Below are 23,866 nucleotides of genomic sequence, written 5' to 3' on the forward strand. Positions count from 1 at the left end.
TGTGTTCCCATGTCCACACTTGTTTATGTACCGTTAAAAACATTCGGATTGCAAATTCTCTTTTATATATTGGAAACCCCAAATTAAAATGTCAGCATGAGAGTACAAATATTATACAAAGCCTCAAAGCAAAATGAACCCTCGGTATAGTCAACCCACTTCACGTTAATAGTGACAATTGAAGAACTGGAAATTCAATAGACCTAAAATAAGAAAACGAAAACGGAATTTCCCCTGAAGCTCGACATGCAGCAAACTTATTATAAACAATGATATTATAATAATTATAAGTATACAGTGTTAACACACATCGGTGTATATGAGTAAAAAAATAAATAATATTATAATAATTATTTGTACCCAATGCAAATTTAACATCTATTAAATATACATGATAATATGATTGGGTAATAACAGGGGTTGAAAGGGGAAATAGAAAAATAGGATATAAAACAAAAAATGCAAGACTGATATTAAACCTTTGAAATGGGATCCCTCATGTTAGTCCAGTACTCACACTGGATCCGCGTAAGATCATCATTAGCTTAACAGTCATTAACGAACAAACAAACAAACAAACAAACACACCGACGAACACCTGAACAAAAAACCCCAACACCCCATAACACTAACACCCAAAACAGACCCCAAAACATCCTCACCACCACAGCACCACAACAAAGGAAAACAAACTAATACAAAACAAAGCATCAGGCAAAAATGAAATATCTGAGCTTTCAGTTCTACAAACTGTGAATATAAAACAAAGACAAGTTCAAGACAGCTGTTTTCTTCTGAGAAAAGTTGAATAAAATTATAATGCCGGATGCGCCCAATTTGTCAAGCAGGGTTATCATTAAACCTGTCTGCGGGGGTGCCAAACCGGTAATGTTTTATCATAATCTTGCCTTAAATAATCTGATGAAAACTTCATATACAATTATTATCCTCAATTATATTGTAATATTAATACGGAAACTTTAAGTGAACATCTGCGTTTACAAAATATGTCGGAGATATTTCATGTTGTTTAATTTATTGTCTGATAAAAATGGGGGTAACTACAGAGTCCGGGAAGGGACAGTGGAAGAAACAAAATGCAGGTGCTTAGGGCTAATCTGTTTGAATGAATTAATAAACCGCGGTATTGCTACTCGGATTCAAATTTTGGAACGTAACAAATTATTGTTATTTTTTACAAATCGAAATGTTTCTCAAAATGCTTTATAAATACTAATAATAACCGTAATTATAACGCGCCTTTGCCAAAGGATACAAAGCGCCAAGTATTTTTACTGTAAGGAGTAGGACGAAGTTAGAGATATAAGACCTAATTCTTAGCACCATGTATTGCTTTCGCTTTCATCCATTTGATGTTGATTGAACATTGTAACTTCTTTTGACTTGGCTTGTGAACTGGGTTGTGAACTGGGTATTTCCCATGCAAACACAGGTGCCCTTCACAAAAAGAGGAACTAGTTCGATGCCTCAATGCACTGATGAGGGTATCTGTTGATTTAAGTCCAAGGTCATGATTGTACAATACTGATGGCAAACACTATAAATAATTCATGAAACAACGTTATGAGAAAGACACTAAAATCAAACGATTACACAATTTCACTGCGATGGGATGCTTCTGATTTGACCTGATCTGACTTGATTTGAAGACGGAATCAGTTTGATTTGATATCCATTTGATCGATTTGTGATTTCACATGATGACCATTCGGAGTGGAGGTTGCCTGCTGGCATGCGTCTGTTTTGTCCTGGTGTTCTACTGTTTGACTAGGACCAACTGTCACGATGGGAAACTGCATCATCTCCAAAAGAGGCAAGTATAACGGGCAATTAACGATTCCCTCCCGGGGGCTAATTTGTTTTTCCCAAACGACATTGCAATGATTTGGTAAAAGAGCAGGCCAATTTCATTTGCGGAAAAAGCAAATTTTTAAAGAAAGGGGAAACAAATATTGCAATGTCGTTTGGGGAAAACAAATTCGCCTGCGGGAGGGGGGGGGGGTCGATAGTCGCAAAGAAATGCCGATTACGAAAGTACTAAAACAAACCAAATGATGGATTTGCTTTACCAACTTAATGCATTGGACACCTTTGGCTAATGTCAAAGACCTGTATTCTGACTTGGTGTATCCCAATAGCGTAATGCATAACATAACAAAACTGTGAAATTTCGGACTCAATTGGTCATCGAAGACGTAAAAGATCGAACAATTAGTGGAAAACACCAGTTATACTATCAACATCTCACCATTTCTCGTTATCAAGTAAGTTTTAATGCTATAGTTTGAGTAACTACCAATAGTGCCAAGTACCTTTATAAACAGCTTGTAATATTGGGTCATGTCACTAGCTCCATGAAGGAAAGGCATACACATTTAAACGTGCACATATTATTCTTGGGGATTACAAGAAACTGCTACTTGACGAGAAGGGCTTGTAACAATTCTCTGTTGCATTTCCCGTATGCCTGTACTATATGTGATGTCGATTTTTTGTTAAATTTATGAAATAAAATACAAATCACAAGGGAAACGGACTTTGTACGTTTTGTTTCAATGAATTTGGGATTGAACACATATACGAATTTTGTCTTGTTCAGTTGGGGTTGAACGAGGACAAACTCTCCCAAAGTCTATGTAGTTACTAAACTTGACGCTGTTGTCCTCCTTCCCAGGTCTTTAGACAGCACTCTGTCGTGCCACTGTGAATCGGAGTTTGTAAACCTGATGTGTACTGATGAACCAACAGGTAACAACTGTATTTGTATTTAGTGTTATTAAAGTATTTAGTATTATGCATACTACAGAGCAAGTGCCAATGGTTCTGGGGGATGCCCATACACCTCGGTTACACCCCCCGACAAGCCGTGTTGATGCTGCTAAAGCCAACAACCAAGTTCAGTGCAAAGCACAGTTCTGCCAAAATACAGTTCTGCACTTGAGAAGTATCAAATACATTGGCATTTTAAACACCATTTTATTATGTGGTTTGGAAACGTTCCGTTTTCACAAGGGCTCTATCTATTGGAACTGCGTTTTCACCTCGTAACGTCTGGTTAACTCGAACGCTTGTTTAAAAATATTATTAGTCCAAGGTACTTCCTGGACGGTAGGTGGCAGCAGACCTAACAAAAGGAAACAGATTTTTAGTGGCAGAATTACGTTGTCTAGTCATGGTGGACCACATCAAATTACAAAGCTCGTCATTGGTGTCACTTACTTTGTATGGTTCTTGCCCCAGTTTCATAGAACTGCTTATAACTTAACAGATTGCTGGTACAATTTCTGCTAAGCCCCAAGATACAAATGAAAAAAAGGACTACATGTGATGTGACAATTTTCTTAAACTAAAAGGTACCGTTGTCCTTTGCGAAATGGATCATTGCAGCGCACTAAACTTGGTTCATAGGGAGTCATGTGGTGCAGCATTATTCCCCCCCTCCCCCCTCCCCCCCGTTTCAAATGTTATTTTGAACAGGGTAACATTTTTAATGACTGCACTGTTTGATAACATCATTCTTCCCTTTTTCTGCCTTTACTCAGACTGCACTCCGGACGAAACGCGGTACGAGAACTCTTGCTACCGATTCTTCAAGAACGATCTAAAGTCACACGACGATGCTCAGCTCCACTGCATGCAACGTCACAGCCATCTCGTGTACATCGGCTCCGTCGAAGAGCAACTATTCCTCCAAAATTTTGCGACCATTCTTCGGAATGGATCGAGATATTATAACTATGATAACTACTGGATCGGTCTGACCTCTACGCTGAGATTGACTTGGCAGGACGGAAGACCACTCCAGCCCAGCCTGGTTCCCAAGTTCCCAAAGGGACAGGGGTGTTTTTACCTCTCCGGTGAACAATTAAAATTGAAAGTCGGAAATTGTGAGATGACTAGCCGATTTATATGCGGAAACGTCACGTCTGAGGGTAAGGAAGCAATTTTTTTAAATAATCCTCAAGAACTTGACAAAATCAAGTTTATTCATGACTGTATACAGGCTGATTGCATACTAAGTTTGATCACTGTCTAGTGTCAAAGTCAGCACTTATAAATATAAAGGTTTTTCCCGCCAGGACCCATCACACAAAACGTGAAACTACTATTCACAATTACACTGCACTACAAGCAACTGCAAACAACAAACCTGCGATAATTTGAGGAGAGTTAATGGGTAAAATGTAAACAACAGCATTTGCCCATGCATGTCTTAAGATGACGATCTAAAACAGCACTGTGGCGTCTCACTTGAGATCCATACCTCACATCACCACAGATTTAATTGAGATCGTGCATGTCTCGAGATGACAGTCTTTGAAAAGCACAGCTTTTCAGCAACAGAAAACAAATCTTTCCATATTTCCTTAATTATACACCGTGAACAGAATTAGAGACAGTAATCACCACATAATTTATTTTGTGAATGTTGAGAGTTTGGCTGTCGTACTCCCTAATATTCGTATTGAAAATGTTTTCGTGTGCAGATTGCAAAGGATCGACGAAGGCAAGATCGTGCTACATGATCTCATCTGAGTCGTCTGCTCGTTTATCACAAGGCGATGCTCAGTTGAGATGCAGTCTCATCCACGGCGGTCACTTAGTGACGATCGACTCAACGGAAGAACTAACATTCATCCGGGGCCTTCACCTGGGACTTACCAATGTAAATACAACGTTCTGGATCGGCCTCAAGTCTGAATACATTTGGTTGGATGGGGAAAGAGCAAACTACCAAGCATTTATAAGAAAAACCAGAAGTCACATGCAAGGAGATTTGTGTTATAAACTTGATCCTTGGAATGGTTTCACGTGGGATGATCATGTCTGCACTGTCCAGCGTTATTCTTACATATGTGAGAGAGAACTGCTTGCCCGTAAACAGCTTCACACTTCAGGTATAGTGGTGTTATTTCTTCCTTACAGTCAATACTCCCGTTTTTGTTTTCCCTATTTATATGTCAAGGAGCTTAATATTTCTCTGTGGGGGAAACAAATCTGCCCATTATTTACAACTTGACAACTTTGTGGGGTAGTCTACGGACCTTTATGAAATCAGGGCATGCATTCGGCTTAGACTTAGGCTCCGCAACAGCACGTGCGTTTTACTTACCGTGCTCTAATCAAGTAGAGCACAGCCCGTAGTCCAAAGGCGTTGTTTTGAAAAGGGCCTATGGAAATGTACCTGTTATATCAGACGCCACCAAGTGTCAGAAGAGCTAGAACTGCGGTATATTTTGGTTTTATGGTACAGTATTTTGAACTTTCAGATGACGTCTGCTTTCCCCCTCTGGCCAACCTCAATCGTCTCGTCGGGAATGGTTCTATTTGCGTCCGCAATAGCAGCGATGTGTTTGGTATCCCAATCCTCTGTAGGTGCGGAACCGAAGACTGCGTGGATGGATGCAGTTGCGTGATGATGAATAGGTATGGCCCATTTTTTACAAAAGGCTCTAGAAACTCCGGAGTCAAAATTGACCAGGGTCTGGGTTCTGTGATGGGGTCTTATACACATTTCTTTGTCATATTTTTCTCTCCCACATGGTAAAACCCGGTATCTGTGTCAAAGTTACCAAGAAATTGGTCAAACACTGACGCAGAAACTGGCTTTTAAATCTATAACCTTTCTTTTATCAATGTCTTGGTAACTTTGACCAATAATGAGACCCGGAATCCACCGTCCCAGGGAAATCTGTCCCCGGATAATGTCCCCCATGGCAAATTAACGTGAGCCGAAGGAGGGCGCTTTCAGAAGAAGATTGTACAGAGTTCGCCGAATAGGGGGGGGGGGACGACAACATCTCCTGCCACACCGGTTCAATGTTAACCCAGGATGTTTTTAGAGTGTAATTTAAGCACCATTTGGAGTTCTACAGGAGTAGATTTGATACTCCGAATAATAAAAGTCAAAACCAAAATCAATTATTACAAAATATGTGCGATAGGTTCGATATTACTATAAACTAGCTAAAGCTTCAAATTGTGCAACGATTTTCCTTTTATTCAAATTATGATACATTTGAATTTAAGAAGTTCTAATTTAATTATTTAGAATTAAATGTTACATAAAAAAAAACAGTCATGTTCCAAAATTAGTGCTACTACTTTCTTACAGGAGACAGAACTTCACGTGCACCTGTGGCTATTGCAGTTTTTCTGTAGGTATGTAAAATGTTACAAATTCTGACGTCATGTACGGAGTAGGTACCTGGCGTTTACAGTCACCAATTAGTAGACCATTCGATCTCTTTTACTTACTTACTTACTTTTAGGTTGATGGGAATAAAGCGGTTAAACCTTTATGACCCCATATTCAATTCTTTCCAATATTATGCATCAACTTGGTTTTAAACAAGTTGGTTTAGGTTGCGTTCACCACTCGAAGAGAGGTCTTTCCATTCGGAAATAACTCTGATGGACTTCTGGCCGTTCTTTAGTCCTGGGTTAAAAAGCTTTAGCTACGGTCAATCACACATTCTGCCGAGCTTGTGTCTGATGATCGTACCCGCTCGGCCAGCACACGCAAATGGACTAATGAAATTGTTGCTAAACAAAATGTATAATGTTGTTTGTCAAATCAGCGTTTACCTTTAGTAATATTTAACCACACTCCTTGTTTGACATTCTAGCCCCAGTTCGAAACCTGTCTGTCGATGAATGGCAAGTCACAACCCCGCCTCTCAGCTGCGCGTGTACAGCAGACAGGTCAGGCGATAGTAGGAACCAGACGAACGTGTACGAGTTCCAAGATGGCGCCTTCCGCAGCCTCAACAACTCAAGCTGTGTCGTGAATGAACTCGCGTCTTCCAATTCTGGCATTATTGTTGGTGTAATCATAGCAGTGTTGGTCACAGTGGCTGTCGTTTCTTTGATTGTTCTTCTCTTTTGTCAAAAAAGATCGAAAAACTCACCTCAAAGCAACCTCACACTCACAGTGTAAGTTATTTTTAAAGGCAAATGATTGTATACCTTTGGCTTTTAATTGGAACTCTTTTTATCTGCTGTATCACCCCTATAAAACCATGGTAGTTTGGGGTGGTTTTCGCAGCAATATAGACGCTGTATTCAGCTATGACTTGTTTTATGTGTCCTTCTTTATACTATTTTTGCCTATTAAATACCGTATACAATTAATACGTATTGCGGTCACAAAACTTATCTATAATATTGGGCTTCTGTTATAGTAAACCAATTAAGACAATCTTCAGGGGACGACCAAGTTGCAGAACTTAAATAACATTGTGATTTTATGTTTCCGTTTGTTTTCTCTCCCCACCCCCAGAGATCCAAAGACAAAGACAGAACTTCCGCACGGTAGGTTTAAAACTTATGACACAGTAATATATTGTAGACTTGATTTAAAGGCTGAGATCGCGATTACTTTTTCTGCGTTAGCCAATTGCATGCCTTTGAGTGAACATCTGACGTCACACTTCGTGATTATTTTACGCCCGAGATCTGCCGTTGAGCCTACGTCAATCCTCGGCCATAATCACATTTCACCTACATTCATTTCACGTGATATATTATAATACATAGTGAACGCTGCATTTAGCAGACAACCGAAGCTCTCCATATGCTTTGATTGGTCCAATGTGATGCTTGTCAGCTGCACCCACATCACATCGGACCAATCAATACACAGATGTGGGAAGCTTACGCTGCACGTATATCAAACGAAATCATTGTATCCAATGAAATCATTGGTTCTGAAACAATTGACCCATGTTTGGTCCTTAAAAAGATCATTTATTGTGAAAAAAATGATAGTTTTTCTTTGTTACACATGAAGAAAATGTCCTTTTCTTTAATACACAGTCGTGGATTAACATATAAAACAATTGCCACATAACACTCACTCGTCACATGGACAATCTCAAACTATGGTATCTCTGATTGTATGTTTTTATATACAGACTACGAGGCAACAACTTCTTCGAGAAACAACCTCACAACCACGCAAGAAAACGCTACACCCATTGTTGTTGCAGGAAGGGTCGACGATGACGTATATGCCGACCCTGGTTACGAGGACCCAACTACAGTAACTCAGCAAATGGACAAGCCAAGGAAACCCAACGATCCAGGAGCACCAACACCTCCAAAGGTCGCACCTTTCAACCCGAAAGGCAACGATAGCAACTATGAGTACGTGAACGAAGGGAGCACTTCAGGTACCAGACGCGACAACGTTCAAATTGAAGGGGGTTACCAGGTGTTGATAAAGCCTCGTGGAGGGAGAAAGTGCAGCCATGACGACGCCCTCACAGATGCGTACGCAACTCTCGAAGACCCAAGTGGTGTTGAGTCTGTTGATTGACAAGTGGAAATAAGAAATTTTAAGATTTAATTCAATTCAATTCAAATACTTATTAGCACAATTCCATGCCAAAATATCGATATATAAATAACGTGTACTACGGAGTAAAGCCATCATTAAGTAATTTACTGAAAATTGTTTGTCAGCATAAAACCTTACTTGGCAACGTCCGAGTAATATATAGCTATTGATAGTATAAAACATTTTTAGAAACGGCTACCTCTGAATAGACAAACTTTTTTAGAAAGAAGTAACTTCTCACTCAATTAATATTGAAATACTTCAGGTCAGAAGCCCTCTTAAGAGCATCCTCATTGTACTCTTGCCACTTCAATGACCAATTGTGTCAAAAGTTCTGAGACTACTGGTCTTTGACAATATCCATGTTCATGTGCCTTTAAAATCAGCACGTTGACTTGTACCTTGCCCGTTCCAGTGTGGCAAAGGGACCCCCCCCCCCCCCCACACACACACACACCAATGTTTCTATAACAAAAAACAGTTACACTTTTCGTCTTATTCAGTTATCAGAATACATAAGAACCTTCCCAAGACTTTGTACACAACATTCCTTGTGGGGCACTTAGCAACGTAAGTCCACTAGCGCAACGTTTATGGAGCAACTTGCGCCTTTAATTCCTCTATCGAGACCCTTTGTTTTTTCCGTTGTTGTTTTGTATAATAAGGTTGTACATACATTGCCAGTAAGAAGTGTTCGGGGTAGGGGGGTACACCACTTTCACGAGCACAAAATCACACTCACATCTTATTTTTCGTTTAGCATGTTTTTAAATTGCATTTTATTGATTATGGTGTGGCGCGAGTTCTTTCCATTTCACAAATTGTATAGGGAGACAGACATGGTAGCTGTGATTTGTATATTTTATTACATGTAAGTGTTAATATGGGGGCATGTAGGCCCATATTTCTTTGAAGTAATAGCATTAAGAAGAAAAAGAATAGAAAGACAAAAAACTAGCAACAATAATAATACTGATAATACACGGCCTTTTTACATAGCATCTAACCCCAAAAGGGTCCCGAGGCGCCTCACATTATAGCATTGTATATTATACCAGGACAAAGGCCTGTTTGTGTACGAGTCAATATCGGTTAAACCATTGAGACAGCGGACCAGCCTATGTCGTAAAATATCCAGTAGGTAAATGCCCTTGCCCTTTCCCCCCTGTTCCTCAAGCATTATGCTCTTAGAAGTCAGGGTAAACTCATACGCAGAGTAAGTAACAATTGCTTCATATTAAACCCCATTCATATTAGTGTGTATAGCTACGTAGCAGAAAAAAAGGTGGAGTTGAAAATAAAGAAAATGGAGTGAGCAACAATTAGAGCAGACATAACTAGTGTATTTTTGTTCAAACCAATCAGATATGTTTACAGCCCGTGCAGAATTAATTATTGCGTATAGTTCGTCGACGTTGACGTAGGTCTCTAATGCCAACAATGTACATGTTTATTACGATTAACGTGGAAATGTTTGTGCATGTTCTTCATCACCAACATTATTGAGATAACCCAAACAGAAACTATAAATTTCTTCACTACTACCCAGACGGCATGAAGCAGTGACGCATCCATTCCCCGCGTGTGCATCAATTAAAGCATCGTAAACTGTGCCAAACACAACTGTAGAGTTTGCACTTGTTGTTTACCAAGATGATCTTGCAAGTTGCACTGAAACAGTTTCGTTCTCCGAAATAACAAAATAAACACACTCAATACGAGCTGTAGCCTCTTTTTTTTACGATCAAGTTTGGTAACCAATACGATGTTTACTTTGTCAATAGAGAACCCGTGTTAATGGGAGTCATATAGTCTTACCTCATTTTTTTGCGTAGAGAAATGATTACCCAAACCTCTACATTTTCAGTAATCACTTGTACCTGTTTGAAAACCAATCGTCTGTGCAATTATATATTTTTTACTAACTCGTTTAATCTCCTTCTTTTTCTTTTTCCTCCATTATACTGACTCAATTAGATGAGCAAAAAAGTATTGCCGGGGCACCCAAGGGGCGTGGTTCCAAGCGGGGTTGGTGCTCCCGCCTTCTACCCCTTACCCTCGCTGCTGAAGCCACATGGATGTGATAAAATAAATGTACAACTAAAATAGTAAATTTTGTTCAATATTTATCATGAGAGACACCAAAATTACCATATCATTCTAGTTCGTCATTATGTGCACTTGTTGTTTTTGAAAAGTTAATTATCAACGTAACAAAGATCGTTGATGCAAACTTGTTGAGTGTGCTTTAGTTTGGTTTCGATGGTCAAAATGCGTAGTTATCAACACAGCTTATTAAGGCAACAGTTGGACTGGTATAAACAGGAAATATTTTACTAATACCAGTTACACAGTGAGCATTACACCTTGTAGACATGAGTTTGCATGTTTCCTTTGGAAAAAACTTATTAAATTGGTTGACTTGTATTTCTTTGTATTATACAAATTCGACGTTCAGACTTTCCAGACGTGTTTGGGTTTTCTAGTGTGAACATTTGACATATAATTTTACGTATTTTGAATAACTTTCAAAATTGAAAATGTATTGTATTTGGTCTCGTTGGTTGAATGTAACCACATCTCAGCTCGTAATCCTTTGTCTACTGCTTGTGACACTCAATGGGAGGACTGGTGATACTGCAGGAGTACCATATACAAGGCAAGTAACGCATTATATACTAATTATTATTGTAAGTTAAGTATAACAATTGGATTCAAAGGAAGATGCTCCCGTGAGCCGAGTTACAACATTTAGCTGGCCTGTGGCTACTCTTTCACACACTGCAATACAAACATACACTGGCGTTAAAGGCAAAGTAATTTTTTTTTTTTTACGGAACCGTTCGATTGTTTTAATTATAAGTAGGGGAGCCCCTAAGTGGCCACATATTACAAAAAATCATAATTGATCTAGTTCCTTGGACCTCACCCATTTCTAGGTCAGTATTTCCAATATCTTCTGTGTCAAAATTATCCTGAAATCTGACAAAATTACGCATAGTATCCGAATCCCAGATGTCAACCACGGTAAATGGTAACTTACTAAAAGGTATACAAGGAATGGTCGCTCTGTAGTTTGTGCATGCAAATCAACAAGAGCACTATGCCCGGTGTTTATTAATTTATAACACCCATCATTGATGTTGATTAAATTTCACAGTTGTTCATGGGTGGAGTAGGCCTATAACAAAACTCGAAGAATACTAATTCGAATTCAAAAAATATGATTCTTATTAATTTGTTTCCATAACACAGATTGGTAAATGATCCAGACACAACGACAATTTGTGACTGTCCAGTGTCGTCGTCATTCCTAAGTTGCCAAACATCTGCAGAAGGTACAACTGGTTTATAAAAGCATTTTTGAGCAAAGCCATTTTTGATGCAAATGAATGACGAGATAATACTTTGTGAACGCCCAAGCTGGCCGCCTAGTTTGCGAAGCTACGAAATACGCCTGCGCTTAACAAAACGTGTCTGTCAAAGACGTTGCTTACCGCTATAAGACCATGTCACATAAGTCAACTGTTTCAGGCAACTTGGAGGCAATCAACTGCACTGCATTTCAAGGAACACTTTGGCAGCATGACAAGGGAGACATTCTTCTAGCTGCTACTCATCATCCCATGAAAAAAAATGTGAAAACTGAAATGTGAATGAATTTTCTGATAGGAATTAATGGGCGTGAACTGGTTTCATCTAAGTTGCCTCGTGTGACATGGCCTTAAAAATACTGCTCTACGACATTGGCTAATAAATTTCCAAAAACAAAATTCACACACTCTGTTGTGCTCTATTATATTACCGTGGTGAGACTTTCCATTACAAAATATCATTACCAACGATCCCACATTGAATGTCGTTGCTAATTACTTAAAATGCTCAAAATGTCTAATTTTTTTTTTTTTTTTTTAGAATGTGAAGCCGACGAAGTGCGAGACGGTGACTCGTGTTACAGATTCATTACCGAGTCACGCAGGACCCACGAGGGAGCTCTCCTTGATTGCATAGAGCGTAATAGTCACTTGGTGTACATCGAATCCATGGAAGAGCAGAACTTTATAGTCAGCCGGGCATCGACATTGACCAGAATCGATTATTGGATAGGTATTGATTCATTACTAAATTTGTATTGTATTGTTTTTTATTTGAAAAAAAAAAAAAAAAAAAACGGGTACGGAACAAACCCTATGTCCTGGAGACGAGTTACATCAATAACAACTTTGAAACTTATAACACAACAAAGAAGGAGAGGTTAGCAAGACAAAATGTAAAATTATGTTTTGAGTTTCCAAGCAGGGAATACGTTCTTTGCAATACAATTCATGATGGTTGTAACATATTTGTATATCTGTTTATTCATTATAGGTCTGTTGTTTCTATCGTTTTAAACTTGTGTCTACCAATGTGTGTTGTGGAATCTTTTCCGTGGTATATTTCACAAACAAAATAGGGATGTTTAGCTGCACGTAAACGCGGGCAAACACGTGAACAAGAACGTCAGAAAATTGTGTTGTTGTTTCAAGGTCGCGTGGTGACGTCGTGACGTCAACACTTTGTCTTATTGCATGCTCACGTAAGCCGTCGGCACGTACCCACCCGACGTGAAAAATGGTACCTTCACGTATCATAAAACGTAAGGTTTTAACAGCACAATTTTCTGACGGTCGCGTTCACGTATTTGCTCGCGTAGCGCGCATTGTGTTGTAGGCCTATGTTTTAAATGTCTTCATGCTTTCACAGCTTTTGTTCGGATTTTTAGGTCATTTTGAGGAATCTATGATCCACAATGCGCTTTGCAAATTATGTTTGTTATTATTATTATTATTCTAGGACTGATAGCCAAGAAGACCTACACCTGGTCTGACGGCACCGTTCAAGTACCAGAGCATTTAATAATTGTTGGTAGTATTGGTGAATGCGTCCAGATGCGTCACTCGTCCAATGTACTATTGTTCTTTACCTCACGTTGCCTCCTGTTACGGAATTTCGTGTGTGAAACTGACACTACTCCAACTGGTAAGTGCGAACAACAAACTATGAATTGGCTGAGTTGAAGAGTAGGACCCAGAATCTATATCAAATTGAACTGAAGATGAACCAGAATGACACAGAATATGAGTTAAAATCCCAAATCTCCGGAAGTAATTCAACACTATCACCCTCCGCAAACAAGTTCGTTCCAGTTCGAAATATCTTCTTACAGCAGTTCCAATCCAGACAAAGTTCTTCGATCAACGTTCCTTCCAATATGCTTCACCTTAACTATGGAACTCTCTTCCAAACAATGTTAAAACCTGTCCCACGCTAGAACAATTGAAATCGAAACTTAAACATATTTTTAATCACAGAAGCGCTTACACACTTTTTTGGTAATATGCGCTATACAAGAACTGCTTCTTAATATTACGGAATCCGGTGGTTCTATTCTGACTTGTGGGTGCTCTGAGTTGCCACAAAAATTATTTTCTCTCTCAAATTGTTTCGTTCATTTAACTTTACACAGATTCTTCTGCTCTCTGTGGTAAGGGTTGTAGAAACACTTTCCAGATTAGAGTGTTTAATTCTTTTCCACACAGGTTGTCCCAACAACTGGCACCCTTTCGGCGAGTCCTGTTACGAGGTCGTGCAAGGAAGCCACCAGCGTAGAACTCAAGGTGATGCCAGACGATTCTGCGAAGGCAGGGGAGGTCATCTGGTCTACCTCGAAACGAGGGAAGAACTGAATGACGTCAGAATGCTCCTGCCCCAAAACGGCGCCACTTTTTGGACTGGCCTGACGATCGTTGAATATCATTGGATGGATGGAACCCCCGCGTTGTTTCAGATCTTTGACCCGGTTAGTGGCGATGATGGGAACGAGTGCTTCAGGATGAGGCCTCATAGCCTCAATTGGAATGACAGGGGCTGCCATAACCTGTTTGGTTACATCTGTGAGAGGAAACTTTCGTTGGGGCCAATTGATCGTAAGTGAAGATACCATGAAGATACATGATAAACATGCAAAACACAAGTAAGGTTTGCGGTGACATCTGGCTCTACTCTGAGCTCGAGAAGAGCCGTTTTATTCTGCTTGATGTTTCGGTCAGTGTGCTCATGGCAGTTTTAGACTCTTATTGTGCAATTTTTTTTTCCGCGTCGCCGTTTTGATTTTCTTTTAATGCGGCAAACTATTATACTAAATTCGACATTTGTCGCAATATTGAGTTCGATGTTTTATGATAAGATAAGGTTAAGTCCTGCAGCTTATGAGGTCGTACACGTTATTAAAATGTTTTGTTTCTGAAATACTGTGTGTCTTTTGAGGCAGTGTCAACTTTTGGGAATTATTTAAAAACGATGCTCACATGGTGTATCCCAAGACAAGCACACATTAACAAATTTGTGGGAATTTTGGCTCAATTGGTCATCGATGTTGCAAGAATATAATGCAAGAGAAACGCTTATGTTGCTTTTAAATGCATGAGTAAGGCTTCAGGCATGACACATGTTTCAGATTCGAGTTTTGAGGTGAAACATTACCTTTCTCTAATTAAAAATGGCCGTATCTTCAACATTGTTTTACCATATCTACAGCTCTCCAGTACTCTTTATACACCAAGTACGCTTTTTATGATCTTCAACTTGTGGTAGTAGTCACCAACAGTTTTCTTTGAGGTGGCCTGTACAGATTCTCCATCCGACCGTTCCCTGTAAAATGGTTTTATTTTAATTTTAGTCTGTTTTATTTTAATTTGTTTAAAAAGAGCCTGTGGATTGTCCATCTTCGCCTCCCGGTGATTTGATGTTTCTCAGCCAGTCTGGTGCCATGTTTGTCGACGATGATGACGACACCACTCCCATACTGCGATCACGAGAGACGGGCAATGGTATTGATGGGTGCGGCTGCGGTCAGACCAAGTAAGCATAAAAGGCCCTGTGGACATCTTTGGTAATACTGTCAAATATAAGTATTCTCACTTGGTAGGAATATTATATCCCAACATATGCATGTGATATCAAACTTTGACTCAACATTGGTCATCAAAATTGCAAGAGGAAAATCATGCTTAAAAAAACACTTGTCGCACTATTTTGTGTGCTTTCAAATGCCTTTAAACAGGCTTCAGGCCAGAAGTCTTTTAACATTCGAGTGAGAATTTACCTCTTCTCAAAAACTACGTTACTTCAGAGGGAACCGTTTCTTAAAATGTTTATATTATCAACAGCTCTCCATTGCTCACTAACAGCAAGTCAGTTTGTATGCTAAACATTTATTTTGAGTAGTTACAATTTATTGTCAATTGCCTTTTATACACAAACAGTTTTGAGTTTATTTAACTTCAAAGTGTGTTTGTTTCAGAATAGGCTTCGTTGTGTTAGCCCACACAAGGCGGAAACATTTTTCTACTACGGACACTCTGAAACATTTCCTGCTCACAATTGACCCAGAACCGTATGTTCACTTGGGGCCTGACTCATTTCTGGGTCAGAATTATCCGTAATGAGTGGCAAAATGACCCCATAAATTGGTTAAACTAACGCAGAACCCGTGTTAAAATCCCATTGACCATCTTTCGGGTCACAGCCCGACCCATGAATAGGTCAGCCACAAAAGGGACCCGGAATCCAGATGAATTCTGACCTTTGCGAAATAACGGCCATGGCCAATGCCTATAGGCTACGTTAGTTGTTTTGAAAACACGCGTTTTTCGTATGGGACATCAACCAGTCTGATGAAGCCGAAGCTGAAACCGACAGGGGCGAAAATGTATATCAAACTACAAATTAAAGTGTGTGCTAAATTCGTGACATAGCAGCGCATTGCGGTTATTTAGTATTCTCATGTGATTTCCTCTTTTCTAATTTTAAACAGTGATGACCTGGTAAGCTGCAGTGTTGGTTCCTGCAAAATGACATTTAGCAACACCGGTAAGCACTGGTAAATGTGTCAATAACTGACCCCGAACTGGGCAAGCAAATTAAACCATTGTTAGCCAAACTTTTTTTTAAATAAAATTTACCCAGCGATTTCACTCACTTCACAGGAACCAAAATGAAAAGAAAACAAAATATTGATGGATGATAAGCTATTTTACTATCATCATCTTTTTGTTCCCCGATTATACCTTTTAGACCCGGTATCTTTTGGACCCCAACTAGCCCTAAACATTAAATAAAATCTAGGCATTGTTAGCGATGTATCATTCTTTTAATTAAAATGTATCCATCTTACACTCACTATAAATTAACACAATTGTTAAGAAAACAAGATAAGTTATTTTACTATCATTATGTTCTGTCCCTCGAGAATACCCTTTGAACCAATTGTCTTGGTGACGTTAATTATAGATCACCAGTGGCCATCTCAGTTTAACTGTTCATGCTACAGTGACGTTGGGAATACTACGTTTGATCTCATTGCTGATCAAGGATCAATCGTCTGCCCGATTCAACTTTTACCTACTACCCCAAAGTCGACAACCACGCTGCCGACGACCACATTGCCGACAACTACACTGCCGACAACCACACTGCCGACAACCACACTACCGACAACCACGCTGCCGACGACCACATTGCCGACAACTACACTGCCGACAACTACATTGCCGACAACCACACTACCGACAACCACACTGCCGACAACCACACTACCGACAACCACACTGCCGACGACAACATTGCCGACGACCACACTGCCGACAACCACACTACTGCCGACAACCACGCTGTCGACAACCACACTGCCGACCACCACGCTGTCGACAACCACACTGCCGACAACCACACTGCCGACTACCACGCTGTCGACAACCACACGGTCGACAACCACAATGTCGACAAGTGAAGCAGCTTCTCCTTCGACCACGAGTCGAGACGATGTGACCAATGAGGCCGGAGCCGCAAGTGGAAGAAGAGGTGGGGCCGATCGTTCGACAGGAATTACTGTCGGAGTTACAGTAGGTGCTGTGTCGGTCGTTGGGGCAGTCATTGGAGCAGTCGTATGGAAAAAACTGGGCGGCACATTGGCGCTGAAAGCATCCGAAGGGTAATATTATTACACATTCTGTTTTAATCATCACAATCATAATTTTAGGCTGTGTTCATCCAGTGTAAGATGTAGCGCTCCTCACGTAAATGTCATTCATTTCTATTTCTTGCAGTTCTTGGCCATGCTGTTCGTGCATAGCCTGATGTCTTCTCTCCATCCTCTTTTCCTTGTCCATTGTCCTTGGTTGCAAATCCATTATTTTCGTTGTCATTTCTTCGGCCCGTGTGTCCAACCCATAATGGTTACTCCAGTTTGCTTTCGTATTTCTGTGCATTTAATCCTGTCTCTACTTGAGATATATAAATTATGTATCTCCCCATTGCTCTAAATTTGTGCTGCATGGAGTTTATGTTCAGATATCAATTTTGTTGTTGTCTGCGGTATTTTTTTCACAGGTTATTTTCGGAGGCAATTTCACAGTCTAAAAAAAAGTCATGAATGAGCTTTGAGCGCAGCTCTTGAAACACAATTTACAGGAATGGTGGTTTATTCAAAATTCTTGGACAAAATCAAAACTTCTTAACTTCTTCAATAACGAAATCAACATGCTCATTTCTTCAGTGACCAAATCAACATGCTCAAACAGCTCTGTCATTTTTTTTTCTGCAGAAGTTTGGGGTCTCCGTTGACACCAAGCGCGCAGTTGGCTGGACCTCAAAGTGCTGGCAGTAAGATGACATTTTTGTATCCTACACAATAATTTTCAATTATTTGAAAAAAATCTCATACACAAGTCAAGATCATTATCCAATGTTAGTAATGTATGTATGCAAACGTTTATTTATTCAAATAAAGTTACTTGTTGAATAATACCTCTCATCTTATATCTTGTGAGCATGCAAAAACGGCATTAACCCCCCCCCCCAAAAAAAAAAAACAAAAAAAAACAAAAAAAAAAACGCACGTTTTAAATTATCATGCGAGTAATAAAAAGGGCAAAAAGGTGTTATAACTCGGACACAACTTTATCGTAAGAACGAAAAGTCCCACCCCACAATTTCTCCTTTTTTTACGAAACTGCAAACACCAATGCTGGTTTTCCCCTTAGAACTATGTTAAAGTACCTAACTTGTTGCTATAGTAACATAACCTACAAGTTGACATATGTTTGAATGAATGTAGCTTTGGGCTGTAATTAATTCCTTGAATTACCTTTTTCCTTCTCATTTCTTTAGAACAATGGACAGTTAACCCAATGTATGGCCTCAATGGAGACACACTGGCTGCAGGCAGTGACGTGTTGGCAGGGGTAAGCGAAGGTGGTATGTATGGCGTCCGCAATCCTACTTACGAAGGTTGGAAGGGAGACGTCGACCCCATCGAAGTATAACAAACACACCGACGTATTGCATGGATGAACGCCGATGTGTAGCGTCCGCAATCCAACATACGAAGGTTGGGGGAAGACATCTCTCAAAGTAATAATTGAACACATGAGATAACATTTGTTTGTTAACATAATTGTAAAGGTTTACAAAGCTCATTTCTTGTTCTACCTTATAGGTTTTGGCGGTCGTATAACCAAAACCGTTTAGGTTGAATTCGCCAATGGTTAATCACCGGTCAATGACCGAAACAGCTGGGTTAAGACCGTCAAAACGCACCCATATAAATCACATGTATACAATGTATAGTTTCGTTAAATCAAAACTTTAACGGGAGTTTTTTTTTTTTTTTTTTATTTATTTATTGTGTAATGACGTCATCCCGATGGCTCGTACATATTTATTAAAGGAACTTATACAATATTTTGGAAGGAATTCATTAGAATTCCATCGGGATATGTAAGGGTCGTAAACATTTGATTAAAGGATGCTATAATGTTGTAGAGTTGAAGGAAAACTGTTAGAATCCAACATAAAACCTGTATAAATAGAACAAAAATCCTGTACAAATCTACATACTTTGTTTTCTAGGACTCCTATTTGACCCGCTCTGTGAAAATGAGTCAGATGTACACAATTTACAATTTAAATTGGCTGGAAAGAACACATTAGCAGCATTTATTAAGTTTAATGTCTTAGCTTTAAGGTGTATCGCATTATATTGCTGAGTTATACTTTATACGGATTTGTTTTGTTAGGGAAGACACTGTCATAATATCTTAGGAAGAAAATCAGGTAGTTAATCCCGGAGGAAAAATGACAAACGATTATAATATTAGGCTCAATATGTTTGCCATCTCAGTTAGGATAAACCGTAGTGCAGAAGCACAAAATTTGCATGGCACCAAGAGGGCTCCGTAAGAAAAACGATAATAATTGAATTGATTTGATACGTAAACTATGTACAAAGCCATATTAATAGAAAAAGCTAATTTAAAGGAACACATTACCTGGGATCGGTCGAGTTGGTCTTTGAAAAGCAACCGAAGTGACACTTGTGTTGATCTTTATATTCTACTTTTAAAATATATTTCTAATCATTTGCATTGCAAATGATGCAAATGATTAGAAAGATATTTTAAAAGTAGAATATAAAGATCCACACAAGTATCACTCAAAATTGCGTGGTTTCCCTTTTACCTCGTCGACCTTTTACCTCGGTCGGCCATTTATGGCAGTCGAATGTTTGACTCCCATTGGCCGACCGTGTTAGTTCGTAAAGTAAAAGGAAAACCACGCAATTTCGAGGCAAATGTGTGTGGATAATTGTATTCTACTTTTAACACATCTTTATTACCATATGCATTTTATAACAAACGGTTACAAACGCTTTTCAAAGACCAACTCGACCGATTCAAGGCAGTGTGACCTTTAAATGTTGTGGACTCACTTTGAGAGACACTTTTGTTAACTTCACAAGATTCATTACTCCACCAACTGATACTTCTATCAAAACTGCGTTATCGGTATATCGGGCCTTTTCTTTGTATAATTTTCATTTTAGATAAATAAACAAAAAAACGTTGTTGTGGTTGTTGTTGTGTGTCAGTTGATTTGTTCGTCATTGTAGGCCTTTGTTTGCTTGTCTCTCTCTGTACACATGCTGATTACTACGAGCCTCTATGGTTTATCAATTATTGTTCTTTTCCTTTGGGTATGTTCAGACAGCGTACTAACTTAGACCCGAACCGGTCTAACTTTTACGAGCAGCGGGGGGTGGTCGTAAAAATAAAAACCCATTGCGTTCAGACAGCACAGAGTTAAACCCGATCCGGTTTATCTTCGGTTTTAAGAGGTCAAAGTAGACGCGACCCCGTTGCTCTACATCCGGTTTTATTCATCAGATTCACGCACCGAGTATGCCGAGATACTGAGTGCCCCATGCCCTGGATGATCAGACAGGGCATAATTATTGGATACAAATGGCTCACTCGAACGCGGTAACAGTTTTACCGTTGGGAGGATATGGGCACTTAAAACAAACATGAACACGACTCGAAATTATTTTTTTAAACAAGCAAAATATTGATACAAACCGCCGAGAAAACTCACCAAAATATTGTCCATATCCATGAAACAGAACACGTTTCATTTTTGTGTTTTGTTTTATACCACCGTTTCCGATTTAAAAAATACTTTTAGTTTGTACTTCAATCGATTGGAAGTTGCGGTCTCTCAAAAGCTGGTGCCGCGATTTTTATTCCGATTCGTTCATAAACACAACTACACACGTGCAAGTTACGTAAATACATGTACTTTGCAGTATTTTCCCAACTTCCCAACAACGTGGTGATATTGCTGGCGTAGGGAATTTCCCCTACACACAGCCTCGCGCCCACTGCAGTTCATTCTCCTAGATTGAAAGTACAGCACGCTAGTAACGGTGACGGCAATAGAAAGGCACATCCACGGGATCGGTGATGGATAACTATGGGATATCAGAGATTGATCACTATGGGATGGCAGCGCTGTACACATGTGAGAAGCATTACAAAATATGCTTCTTCGCTGCGCTCGTAGTATGCGCATGAAAAACAGTTTCAATTTATTGTAGGACACTCAACAAAAAAAGCTTGGAAAATATAATTTTGTTTCAGAATTTAATGAATCATGGGCGTGGGCCTGTGTTAAACTGCATACACCGATCGAGAGGGTTTCGCCAACTCGGTAAGCGGCAAGAAATTTATATAAATACTCGGTGCTTTTCAGCATCAGAGGCAACAGAAACCGTATACAAGCACTCTGGGTCCCGGGCGTGTGCATTGAACCACACAATGGGTCGTCCGTTGTGAGTTAAAACCGGATGTCATTCTGTCCACACGCAGTGTTAAAAGATAAACCCGAACCGGTTTAGACTTAGACCGCCTCGCTGGACGGTTTAAGTTTTGGGGTTTAAACCCGATCCGGTCTAACTTTATTTGCGTTCACACGCACAAAAGTTGAACCCGAACCGGTCTAAGTGGACTTAGACCAACTTTAGCACGGCGTGTGAACGACCTCTTTGATTACAAAATCGTTGCTATGTTAAAGACAATGGACACCTTTGGTAATTGTCAAAGACCAGTCTTCTCACTTGGTGTATCTTTACACACACAAGCTTACAAAAGTGTGAAAGTTGAGCGCAATTGGTCGTCGAAGTTGCGAGACAATAATGAAAGAAAAACACCGTTGTCACATGAAGTCGTGTGCTTTTAGCTGCTTGATTTCGAGATAGACGATCAATATCTAATTTTGAGGTCTCGAAATCAAATTTGTGGGAAATGAAAGAACTGGAGGTTTCGACTCATCCTCATTTATTAATTTGGGTTTTTACCCATACACCGATGTGTGTTAGTTTCCAATTCCAATTTCAATGCACATTTAATTTCGTTGCCACACTGTCAAACCTTAAAAGCAGTGGACACTATTGGTAATCTGTTTGTTTTATAGGTTATCTTCCTCTTGCGATTTGTTTGGACGCAGTCATAGGGAAAGCTGTCCCCAGAGATTATGTCTCCATTAAACATGCACTAAAGTCGGAAGAAATTGTGTGTTTGCCTTTGTTTTTGTCTTAAAGCCCCCCCCCCCCACCCGTACAACCACGCCTGTCCTGATTAAACCACATTATAGTACAATTTTGTGTCGGCGTTCGCCATGAATTGCCTGCACTTTGGCAAGCAACCAGCAAGCTGAGCTTTGCTCGACATGCTGAAGAGGGTGTGCCTCTGCTTGAAGAGGGTGTGCACACAATGTCCATAATCTTTAACACACTATTTGTCTCGTCTACAGAATTGCCCAACCCCCTTCTAAAATTCCTCGAAAGAATTAATTATTAAAGGAACACGTTGCCTTGGATCGGACGAGTTGGTCAAAACAAAAGCGTTTTTAACCGTTTTTTATATAATGCATATGGTTAAAAAGATGTTTTAAAAGTAGCATACAATGATCCACACAAGTTTGCCTCGAAATTGCGTGGTTTTCCTTCTACTGTGCGAACTATCACCGTCAGCCATTTATGGGAGTCAAAATTTTGACCCCCATAAATGGCCGACGTGTTAGTCGACGAGGTAAAAGGAAAACCACGCAATTTCGAGGCATGTTTGTGTGGATCATTGTATTCTACTTTTACAACATCTTTCTACCCATATGCATTTTATAAAAAACGGTTACAAACGTTTTTCAAAGACCAACTCGACCGATCCAAGGCAACGTGTTCCTTTAATATTTGTTTATATATATATATATTTTGTGGGTTTTTTTTTTTTTTTTTTCGATCAACGAATGGCTCTGCAGTGGAGGGGTTGGGGGTTATTGCAATTGCTTTTACAAAGAGTCGACCATATAACTATTTCATGATTTGAGTGGTGGCGTTGACACAGATGCCGCCCTATCTTGCACTGGCCGAGATGTGGCAGGAGGTGTGCCCAAAATGATCTCATAAGTGAACACACTATCTACTCTTGTACAAATTAATGAGTGGGTATTAAAATAGAAAACAAAAAACAGATGGGGTGGGATGTCTCACCTGTTTCACGCCCTCTATTATTTGATTGTTAGTTTTTGGTGCACTTTAATTAAAAGCTGCTCCTTTAAAAAAACTGAAAAGTTCTTTGTTATTTTGTTCGAACTTTCACAGCATTTCAGATGACAGGCTGTTTCTCAGCTCTTTGCGTGGGTAGATTGTTATAGGCTGCTGCTGGCTTGATCGAACATCAGCGACAGTGCAATTTGGAGCATTTTCTATCCACCGATGCTTAGATGCTACCACTTGAGGACAAAAAATTAGACTACTGTTTTTAGGATCTTGAAATCATATTTTATGTTCAAGCCCCGCCTACATGAAATAATTTAATTTCCATCCCCATATCGCATTTTTTTTCTCTCTACATCAAAATTTCCACTGTCGTAGTTCTTTTCATTCATAATTTTTGTTTCTTCTACATCGATTCAAAATGGGAATGACAACTCTGACGTAGGCATGAAGAACAAAAATCGCCCGGTTATTCCGGCCTCACAGTATTCAAGCGCAAGCGATTCACGCACTGCGCACGGCGGTCTCGTGAACCTTTCGCCTTGAACTTTGACCCGAGCGGAAGTAATTATTAA

General features: G+C 39.6%; 1 protein-coding gene across 1 annotated transcript; it reads left to right on the top strand.

The window, feature by feature from the left end:
- Positions 1 to 10,728: 10,728 nt before the first annotated feature.
- Positions 10,729 to 19,761, top strand: LOC139937294 (uncharacterized). The gene is made up of 10 exons (XM_071932398.1): positions 10,729 to 11,021; positions 11,618 to 11,700; positions 12,278 to 12,469; positions 13,196 to 13,381; positions 13,942 to 14,328; positions 15,109 to 15,262; positions 16,218 to 16,273; positions 16,694 to 17,393; positions 18,006 to 18,064; positions 18,572 to 19,761. The coding sequence occupies exons 1-10, from the start codon at positions 10,903 to 10,905 to the stop codon at positions 18,724 to 18,726; spliced, it is 2,091 nt and encodes a 696-aa protein (XP_071788499.1). The 5' UTR covers positions 10,729 to 10,902; the 3' UTR covers positions 18,727 to 19,761.
- Positions 19,762 to 23,866: the final 4,105 nt, after the last annotated feature.

The sequence above is a fragment of the Asterias amurensis genome, chromosome 5 (genome assembly GCF_032118995.1).
Source record: "Asterias amurensis chromosome 5, ASM3211899v1".
NCBI lineage: Eukaryota > Metazoa > Echinodermata > Asteroidea > Forcipulatida > Asteriidae > Asterias > Asterias amurensis.

What these genes read in the sequence shown, in the direction of transcription:
- LOC139937294 (XM_071932398.1), top strand. Translation starts at nt 10,903, where the DNA reads ATGTATTGTATTTGGTCTCGTTGGTTGAATGTAACCACATCTCAGCTC. An exon ending in GCAGGAGTACCATATACAAG is followed by an intron (nt 11,022 to 11,617) that starts GCAAGTAACGCA and finishes TCCATAACACAG; the next exon opens with ATTGGTAAATGATCCAGACA. An exon ending in TGGACCTCAAAGTGCTGGCA is followed by an intron (nt 18,065 to 18,571) that starts GTAAGATGACAT and finishes TCATTTCTTTAG; the next exon opens with AACAATGGACAGTTAACCCA.